This window comes from Lottia gigantea, assembly GCF_000327385.1.
Source record: "Lottia gigantea unplaced genomic scaffold LOTGIsca_4, whole genome shotgun sequence".
In the NCBI taxonomy this organism is placed as follows: domain Eukaryota; kingdom Metazoa; phylum Mollusca; class Gastropoda; family Lottiidae; genus Lottia; species Lottia gigantea.
Genome location: NW_008709379.1, coordinates 1602646 through 1613621, shown reverse-complemented (window position 1 = coordinate 1613621; position 10976 = coordinate 1602646). Strand labels below are relative to the sequence as shown.

General features: G+C 32.8%; 3 protein-coding genes across 3 annotated transcripts; 1 reads left to right on the top strand and 2 right to left on the bottom strand.

The window, feature by feature from the left end:
- Positions 1–229: 229 nt before the first annotated feature.
- LOTGIDRAFT_97534 (hypothetical protein) lies at positions 230–625 on the top strand (the record flags this gene model as incomplete). The annotated part of the gene is made up of 1 exon (XM_009059683.1): positions 230–625. A coding segment is annotated over one exon (396 nt), but the record flags the coding sequence as incomplete, so codon positions are not given.
- A 1761-nt stretch (positions 626–2386) lies between these two features.
- Positions 2387–3760, bottom strand: LOTGIDRAFT_153660 (hypothetical protein; the record flags this gene model as incomplete). The annotated part of the gene is made up of 2 exons (XM_009059682.1): positions 2387–3250; positions 3677–3760. The coding sequence occupies 2 exons, from the start codon at positions 3758–3760 to the stop codon at positions 2387–2389; spliced, it is 948 nt and encodes a 315-aa protein (XP_009057930.1).
- Positions 3761–5912: 2152 nt separating this feature from the next.
- On the bottom strand, positions 5913–8089 carry LOTGIDRAFT_228743 (hypothetical protein). Its single transcript, XM_009059681.1, has 2 exons — positions 6926–8089; positions 5913–6393 (listed from the first exon to the last, which is right to left on the bottom strand). Exons 1-2 carry the CDS (start codon positions 7990–7992, stop codon positions 5973–5975), a joined length of 1488 nt encoding a protein of 495 aa, XP_009057929.1. The 5' UTR covers positions 7993–8089; the 3' UTR covers positions 5913–5972.
- Between the last annotated feature and the right edge of the window lie 2887 nt (positions 8090–10976).

Below are 10976 nucleotides of genomic sequence, written 5' to 3'. Positions count from 1 at the left end.
TGTTGATCTACTAGTGGTTATTTGGATGACCTTCAGAACTAAGCAAAAATCGTCGGCAGGGCAGCAGACACAAATTGACATTGGGTCACTGGACATCAACAAGAGGACAACCGGAAGTGCCAAAGTCAGCGACATCTCAGAGAAAAGCGCAAACATGAACGGAAGTCATCCAGATTATGGGATATCATTAAGTACAGTGAAGCCATTAGCATGGTATTTTAACTGCTCGTGGTTTCTAACAAACGTCATTTCCGTCTGGGCGCTCATAGTAACTATAATTTATTATGTAGCGTTATTTGGTGGTGTATATAAGGCTTCAGATGTGAACGTTCACATGATGAATACAGTAGTAATGTTGATAGACACTATAGTCTGTGCAACGCCCGTAAAACTGTTCCATGCTATATATCCAATTATTTATGGATTAGCTTATGTAACCTGTAATGCTATATACTGGTCGACAGATCCGAAGAAAAATGTACTTTATGCAGTGATAATGGATTGGAATACCCCAGCCTACCCTGTTGGTGTTCTATTTGGCATGTTGATAGTAGTATTACCATTACTGCAGGCGATGTATTTTGGAATCTACCGATTGAAACTGTTAATATTTAAGAAAATATTTAAAGAAGAGTATCCATATCAAGCTGTGATTACAAGCGGTCATAATATTTCGGAGGAGTAAGCCAAACAGGTGTGCCATCTAAAAGGTCCGTGTCGCTTCAAAAGTATCTTGTTAATGGTTTAAACAATTACAAAGCAAATGTTCCTCTTGAATTTCCGGTGACGTTCCATAATCACCTTTCTCTTACATTTTGTAATTCTAATGTTTGCATTGTTTTGAGTTACACACATAAATATTAAGAGAATGTGCTAATATATCTTCTGATACATAGAACTTATTGTTCATGTCGAACGTAAGATCGACCAATGGTATTCAATGGTGTATACAACCGTGGGTGCAATGGAGATATATAAAAACATACCTATAGAAGAGTTAGTTGTTGCTTATTTTAAACATTAACGTTATAGTAAATAGAAACAAAACAGTATATTTATTTGGAGAGTTTCTAATTTCTTAAAATCTCATGTCTGTGTCGGTTCAATTCAATCTATTAGATATTTTACTACCTCAAAACTGACCATTTTAGATGCTCATTTACTACAAAAACTGACATTTAGCATAATAATATTTCAAATTGTAATGTAGGCTTCACTTCCAGTGTGACTGGGTTGTGGGTAATGTTTACTAATTAACAAAGCACACAGAACACTGAAATATCGCATTTTCGGCCAGTTATTTACGCATTTATTATCCATAAATACATTTTTTTCCTCATCCAATGATTACTATATACCAACAGGTTATTTATTGTTAGCCATAAAAATATTATGTTTTAACTATCCAGCAATTATTTTTCATTAAAGTAATTGTTATCCATAATACAATGTTTTATGCTTTTATTATCCAATAGTTAATATACCACCAAATTATGTATTATAGTTGTTATGCATAATATTATATATATTTTTGTGCTTTTAATATTTGATACTAACGGTATATACGAGCAAGTTTTACGTTTTGTATAACGCAATTGTTATTCACACATTTAATATGTTTTATTATCCAATTGTTGTATATCAGATAGTTGTGTATTGAAGTAATTGTTATTCATTAAAAAGTTTAGTTATTCTATGGCTCAGACAGTTTTTTTTAAAATTCCAAGTGGTTTTATTACCAAAATTACAACATTTGAATCGAATAGTACAATAGAAATATTTTCTATTTACTTACCACGTTATGTTATTTGTCACATGATACTTCTGATATGACTCATGCTAGGTTAGGGTGACAAATACGAACCATAACATTTTGTCTGACTAATCTGTGAGCATATGAAAGCTAAACTTAGTTAAATAAGTTTCTTCAAGGAATAGCCTAAATTTATGTGGTTACCTGCACATTCGCACTCGACTGGTAACAGCATATGGTAACTTGGATTCACAGTAGCCACAGAAAATCAATCACGAGTCAATATACCTTCAATGTGTTATTAATGAATTATATTATCTCTATTAAATATATAATATGAATATAATAAACAATATATACAAAATTAATATCCTATATATTTCAATCAACAATGAATACATTGAATGTATTGTAAATGTGACGGAACAGTTTATCTAATAAAATCACACACATTTTTGGACGGGGTGCCTACGTTAATTTTTATGGTCCCTCACAAGATTTGTGACGTCGCTAAATTTGGAACTAAATAACAAAAGTTTACTTAAATGACAAAGGTTTACTTTACCACAATAAGGTTTCATTTATCAAATAACACTCGTATCTTATCAACATTGATTTAGTCGTCATTTCCTGTTATTTATCTTGCGCCACTTCCGGAACAGGCATCTGTTGAAGATAGTATGGATGTTTGTAAACCCATTTAAAGGAACCTAGTGTCATGCGATAAACACCGAAAAATATCAGCTGAATACATGGCAAGATTAATAAAACAGTACCCAAAAATATCAAAGATGCTTTTGTTGGTTCGTTCCAGTTTAAGATGTTGTGGTAAACTATGTTTGTGGATGGGTTTGCAGCCCAATACACGACATTTAAGAGCCCGTAAGCCAGCCCAAGACTAACAGGATAAATAGCATGAAGAATACGTAGAGGTATAGCACTGAGATATAAGTCAACATATATAAAGATAGCGTTAAGTGTATAGATATTAATATTCACGAAAGTGTAGGTTTGATCTGGTAAAAAATAGAACAGAATACTGGTGGTGACACCACAAACATACGCCATATTGGCTAAACACCACGACACACTCAAATACCAAGGAAAATTCTTCTCTTTGGTATTTAATTCATTCATATCAAATGAATGAACACCCGATTCGACATTTTTTGTATTGTTGTTGACGTTAGCGTCACTACTTCCAGTTTTATCACTTCTGTCATTATCTGCATTGTCATTATTACCCGAACTTCCGCCATCTTTAACTGCACCGGAAGTTGTAAACTTCCCACGCTTTCTTTCCTTTATGAATATCCAAACACAGACAGCGAGAGAGAAGTTGAAATGAAGCATCAGCACAAAATATGTCCAAGTTGCTAGGAATACTGCTGACGTCATAGGATGCGTCCATGTGGCTAAATAATGAATGAATGCGAAGAGGGTATATGCTGAAGAAATGAATCTGTAGAGAATAAAGCCCCATGATGGCCATTTCCACTGAAATAGAATAAAACTAGGAGTCAATTATCAAATCATATAATTGAGATATAATTCATAATGATGAGAAAGATTGAATCATGATTGAAATGTTTCTAAATAATTGCCCATTCATTTCGCCAATTTGTATCAGTTTTTACAAGAAAAAAATAATAGTCAGACCACTATTACCAATAATCACTAGTGAAACCAACGTTGTATTGAAGCTTACACATTTCCATAAATAGAGTTACTTCCCTTTTTATAGAATGATAACAGTTCGTTAATTTTACATGATGAAGAGTGAATCGGGATTTAAATCGTGCTCTCTCCACCATAAAAAATCTCGCCTCAAATAACGACAATTGCATACACGACCAGGAAGTGAGCATGACTTGAGATCGGTGTTTATCTTGAATATTGTTTAGTTTCAGTTTAAATACTTACCAGGAAATTATGAAATGGTTCCGGGTGTGGGAAAGTCAATTTAAATCTCGTTAAGTGGAATTCGTCCCTGAGAATCGCTGCCATTTTTCGACTTCAGTTAAAAATTGTGCACACCAGTTGAACATTGATTTTGTCAGTTATCAGATATATTGCTTATTTTGATAGTAGGATGGGATTTTAATTTGACACCTTTAATCTTCACGAAGAAGTTTTATTGTTAAACAGCAATAGTTAGCGATTGTCCCCTTCATACTCAAGTAAGAGATCTTGTGAGGAACTACTCAAGAAGATCACCTTAATCCAACATATTCGTCTGTTTCCTCAAATCCTTTATCACCGTTTCACTTTCATACACTACTATTGTCACTGTCAAATACTGATATCGACTGGCTGTGACAATATTGTCAGATACTGAATACCACTGAATTACCTTCTGATCCAATGACAACAATAGTTCACAATACTACGATACTACAAAATACTGACGCTTGTTCACTAACATTATCTATACCATCACAAAATAAATGACACTGATACTGCCTTATAGTGAACCCAACTGACAAAATGCTACACAAAATTTCTTACACTGTCATCGACCCCATAGAAACAACGTAACTGTCCTATAGTCTATATGATACATGTAAAATATTTTTTGCTATGTAATGTTTGTTGCTATTCATTTTTTTAACGCTTCAACGAACATTTCTCTTTGAAATTGATTACGGGAGGTTTGATATGCCTGACGAAACTCTCAATCGCCTTTGTGTCTCAAGGAACTCGGGTTTCAACAATTTCAATGTTAATACTCGATTGGGGTATGTTACAATAGGAATATCAAAGTCGTCACGTGTGTCATACAGATCTTTGATGAGCACAAAGGTCTTATGGTTTTTTTTTCTGTTGAAACTCGAGTTTGAATGATCAAGAATTGGACTCATTTTATGTCTACATCATTGATTTCAGCGTTGATAACCACTTAGGGATATCATCACATAATATTGATAGCTGTAATTGTTACTTTTATCAGGCCCAATCCTTATAATTGTCTCCCTTTATCAGCATCTGAAGCAAGGAAATTGACATTTTATTCTTACCGTGAAGGTTATAAATGAATCATCCTCATTGCTTAGTCTATAAATATTCATTTCTTATCATGATCATAATATAGCCATTCATTTCCTTGATATCATATACCGGTATATAAATACTTGCTAGTCAACCCAAGTTATATTAAAGGATAAAATATCGAAGAGGTTTTTATATTATATTAGTAATTTATTTTCCGATGGAAAAAGTTTTATCTGACATGTAAACTAGCAAGGACTCATTTGCTGTTAAAACAATGAATAATAATGAAATAGGGGCCGCAAATCTTGCCTTGAAGACTCGATCGGTTCATCAACAAGTGAGCTAAACTTACTATTTGGAAGATTCTGAAACTTATAAAGGGTTTTGTATCAGAAATCCCACCAGAATAATGGGAAGATTTGTGAGAATATTTCAAGTCGTTTCATGAAGTAGATTTAAAGATAGCGACATAGATCTTGATAAAATGTGATGGTGGGAATTTAGACTGATGGTGATATTATCAGAACTTGATCGTAGATCAAAATATCACAATGAATTTCCTTACACTATAAATGGCCTATAAATTCCAAGAAAGGCCATTGTACAAAATATGTAGATTTGTATTCGGAAATCTATAGTGACAAGAATAATACTTCGATGGTTAAGAATCCGCTGTAGTCTGTTCCAATTCAATCATTCCATTTTTGATGGTTGCCTCCCCTGTATTATAAAACGAGTCACCACAAATTCTTCATAATGATTAATTTGTCTAATATTGCACTATTCGATATAACATTTTCCCTTTCTACAATATGGTCATCTACAGAAATTGATAGTATAATATGCAAGAGCCTTGAAGGAAGATGGGAAGGGTGGAAATATTAATAATGCTCCTTATGCTAGTTATTGTTGACAGGCATACAAATTTCTGACCTCTTCTAAAGATTATCATTGACAGAGGCAAAGCTTGCTAACTGCCTGCTTCTAATAATTATTACTAATGGACACCAAGTAGACCGAAGTAATTATAACGAGTTACCTCGAGGTAACGAAGGTATGAAATAAGTATCAATATCATTCTTCACAAAACCTACGATTCCGTAATAAAACCATAATTCATAAAAGTAAATTTCTGAAATTAGACAATTTACAAAGAAAAACGAAAAAGAAAACCAACAAATATTTATTCAATTTTCAAGTCATTTTTCAGTTTTATTAATTAGATAATCTAGGGGGTTTCTTTCAATTTGTCTTCTGTTTCATCCACAAGTTTTTCTTCATCTTCAACTAATTCTTCTTGATCTTCCACCGATTCTTCCTCTTCCTCTCCCGATTCTTCCGCCGATTCTTCCGCCGATTCTTCTTCTTCTTCACCCGATTCTTCTTCTTCTTCACCCGATTCTTCTTCTTCTTCACCAGATTCTTCTTCCTCTTCTCCTGATTCCCCCTCGCTTGATTCTTCTTCTTCACTTGATTCTTCTTCTTCACTTGATTCTTCTTCTTCACCCGATTCATCTTCATCTTCGTCTTCAGATTCCTCTTCACTAAATCCAGCAGTTTCTTTCACAACATATTTGATTGGATAATAATGTCTTTGTTTCGGAAGGAATTCGTCTGTTCCACCTCCACTGTATCTTAAGGCATGATACCTGAGAGTAGAAAAAAGTTTAAAAAAAACCCTAAAATTTGGCATCTTGCTGATGAATGGAATCAATGAGTATGATAGATGACAAAGTTTAAATGTCTACCTAGAAATTAGGTCATTAAGATTAAGATTATTGAATTCTATATATCGCTCATTACTGCTATGGAGCATATAATTTAGGTACCAGGAGCTCTAAGTTTTTTTGTAGACGTAAACTAATCTAAAGGGATTTTCAATCAGACGTGTGCAATTCCACTGAAACTAAGTGTTTGATGACATCACTAATTGCAAAGGGCCTTACGTGAAGCATCTTTGTCATCAAACGCTTAGTTTTTGTGGAACTGCATGAACCACAGACGTCTGACTGAAAATTGGAATGGTGGAAATTGTAGCTACCAGTAACCCCGATACGCATAAAATTTATAAAAAAGCTTCCTCACTCCCTTAAGTGTTTTATGGTACAGACCATGGTAGTTGGAGAAGGCTGTAGATTAACTGCATGGAGAGAAAATTAGCGATTATTAAAGAAATATTACCTAAAAACGTCGACTAACATCTTATTGCATTCATCTGAATAATTCTTCATATTTGGTTCGACGTGTTTCACAACATCATCTGGGACAATCAAAGGAAATCGAATCGTATTCAACACTTCTTTAGAATGCTTCTTTCGACCCTTTTGGTTATAATCTAGCCATTTTGTTGCAATATTGTAAACACTCAATTCCTTTTTAACGTTTAAATTGTCACTTTTAAGCAAATGAACAACTTTATCCACTGGACATGATAAAAATGACTCTGTGTCGCTGATCTTTACTATGTATTTGCAGATATAGTTAAATGTACTGGAATGAACATCTAAAAATTCGTATTTCTCTGCGATCCACATGTGATCGAGAGCATTGAACTTTGTGTATTCTAGTAAATATTCTTTGGTAGAGTCGATAACATCAGTAACACCCAATTGAAGACTGGCTGAAATCACAGCATCTATGTTTTCTGAGTTCAGGTCAATATCATTGGTGTAAATGTATTTCATAACTTCCTGTACTGCATCAGTATTTGTGTCGCTTAGGTAAATTTCACAAGAACCAATCGGAACTTCATCAAGACATTGCTTTGCAAACTGGGTGCTGTAAGCAGCTAAAGGAAGTTTGTGAGCCAAAACTTGATGTCTGCCAATTTTAATGATCAAATCACACATTTCTTGTCTTTCCCAAATACCTGTCAAGAATTCCTCGATTACACCTGGCTCGGCTTCTTCCTCTTCCTCTTCCTCTTCCTCTTCATCTTCCGAAGATTCCTCTTCCCAAGATTCTTCTTCCGAAGATTCCTCTTTCTCTGCTGTTTTTTTTATTTTCCGTTTTTTCTTTCTCTCTTCTGGTCCGGTTATTTCTTTAGTGCTTAACTTCTTTTTAAAAGCTACCGTCATGTCGTCCATGTGATGATGACGATCCAAGGGTTGACCGTCTTCAACATTGTGATGTTTTGTGAAAATGTTATGTCTTCCTGGATATCGTTGAGGTGATGAACGTTTTGCAGGTGTGTCATTTAAACTCACTGTGCGGACTGGAGAAGTACTTTTCTCTCTTTGACGCTCCATTTTGTGGGAAAAATCTATTCCTCAACTAATCGTTCCGTTGGCGTCTTTGGTTTGACAGTTTTTTCGTAGTCTTTTTTTTTTTGGTTATTCATTTGGCTGGCAACAACACATCATGACGTCATTACGCCATAACGTCACATAGTTTGGTGGGCTGGGAGTCAAAACGAAGGTACTTGAGTTTTGGTTTCCAGGTAAAGTTTCCAGTCGGCTACCACTTACATCATAATGCTGTGCACGGCAGAGGCTTTTTAAAACATATTATTTTCAAACCTCTTATGCTGTCCAAGACTGATATATTTATGTTTCCACACAAACACATAACCTACTATTACAATTTTAGGCTACTTGGATTCTTTAAAACTTCTCCATTGATTTCACAACTAAACCAATGCAGACTTTAGCCTCTTTTATATTAATGTGAATAAAATATTGTTTATAAAAAAACTGTTATTTTCTTAAAAATACTTTGATCTATTGCATAGTTTGCAATCTAATAGTTTCTATGTTCAAAATATTAAGACATCTTAGAAATAATTAACTGACTACGCGAAGCGATCTAATTATATTGATACGTTCGACAAGTTTTCTTATGAAATATTCATGATCTTCAATTAAGTGAAATATGAACAATATCAAATGAATCGAACCGACTAAAAGTGATCAGATGCATTATTAATGAAGTGAACGAACTGGCTTTAAAACAATTTTTGAATATTTGATAAGTTGAATTGAAATGATTAAAGAAAATTTTATTCTATTAGTTAATTAGCCTTTTAGCGTATTTTGATCAATTTAACCTTCTGAGTAAAACTAGTAGGCTTACGGATGAAGTAAAATAATATAAAATATTGTCTGAAAATGAAACCTCAGGGATACAAAGCTTATACCATGGAATGCCCTATTTAACCATTAAAAATGTCTCAAAATCTGTCGTTCGGCTATCTCCGTCTTTTTAAATAGCCTATACGCAATGGTGAATTTCATATATTCTAATCATTTGGGGTCACTTAAAAGCCTCATTGAATACCTTTTAGTCAATAGTTCACAAGTTTTCTATCAGTATTTTACATTAGATTACCATACTGTATCAATATCATCCAATCAAATCACAGCATATTTCTACCTGGACAGACGTAGCCAATGAAATTGGAGAGCGGCTGATAAAGAGTATAATGAATTATATTCGCCTGTCTATTTTGTCGGCATGTATCATAACTGTTAAAGATATCGAGGAATATCCATTCAGTAAATGTGATTTTCTGTTTTCAAATCGGATTATTTTTTGGTGTAGTAATGTATGTGTGACAAAACGTCATGGCATGGTGCCTGAATGTGACAAGGCAATACTTCAAGAGACCAACTTTGTTAATATTTTTATTAATCTTAACAGAATGTAAAGTTTTAGCCAGCGCTTGGATGTAAGTTAAAAACATTTAAAATATTTTCATATTGATATACTTTCTAACATTTTATTTTACTCTGACTTGAACTATATGTAGCCTAATTGATTTCTTAAACTTAAACTAGACATATTCAAGCAGGAAAATTAGGATTATAAGACATATCTACACAAAAATCAATCGCAAAAGTCAAGTTTTTGCAAATATATGCCAGATCTATAAAGAATTGAAATCAAATGCGTTTCATATGTTTAACATAATATCATATAGCTGATCCCAAAATGATAGCATCTATTAAAGGTAATCCAAAGGGAAATAAAAGCAACAATTCCTATAAATATAAGGGGAAAAAACTTAAATTGTCAAGATATATTTTATGAATACAGTAATTGAGAATTATTAGCAATGTAGTGCCGAGAATTTTTTAACGTGATAATTCGAGATTTAGTCAACAAAATGCGAGATGATCCTGGCGACAAAAAATGTCTGTGGTCACAACCTTCAAATAGTTTCAAATATAATAATGATTGAATTTCAATACTTTGAAGTTTCGGTGTCATTTCGTATAATCATTCAACTTTGCAGATGTTGCGATTATTTTTATTTGATGTTAACGTCCTAAATAAAGACTTTATAGCCTACATTATAACCTTTATGTGGAGTTGAGAGCACACTTTATGGGAAAAACTATTTTTACTCTGTGTACACCTTTTTGATGATTTTGTTTTTGACATGAATGTGTTTGTACGATAATTTTTTACCATGTTTACAAATTTTAAAAAAGAATATCCGGTCATAAAAATTAAATTTCAAAAATATTAAAAGTGAAAAATCTTGTATTCTGTATTTAAGTAACAAGTGGATAATTAAAATACAATTCTGATTGGCATATTATTCAAAAAATTTTAAAGAAGACTTGGAGGTGGGCCAGAAACACTGTCCCCGAAATATTATGTCAAATATGCGCCTACTATAACTATAGTTTTATATCTATGATAAATTATAAATTGATAATATTAAATGTTGATTTATTTTCAAATTATATTTAGAGTGACAACATTTATCTAGGTCTTCTGTTTTCACAGTCTATGTTTTCAATGTCATAGACAATATGAGCCCATTTCTGAATTTGCGGCAAAAAAGACTATTTATAAGGCTGTACATAGCTTTAGTAAAAAAAAAACAACAACTTTATATTGTGTTTTACAATGCCATAATATAATAATAGGATAGAAAATTTTAAATTATTTAAAGAAAAAAAATAAAATAAAAAATATTCATACATTGTAGACATATGGCTGAAATGGTCAAATTTTGGTTTGACCAATGCTTTCGTGGTAAAGCATTTTCTTTTTTAGTTTTCTCGGAATTTAATGTGCAATATAAGTGCAACATAAGCTTTCTTGTGGCGTTTATTTTGTATATTTTTATGCGACAAATACTTCCACTTTGCCTTCTCATTGTTGGCTTTAATGGTAGCATAAAAATTTAAAAAAAGACAAATTTGATGTTTAAATTCACTCCACATTTTATTAAATGATAAACTCTAAAACTTGCAGTTATATTGTTTCTATGTCGTTATTT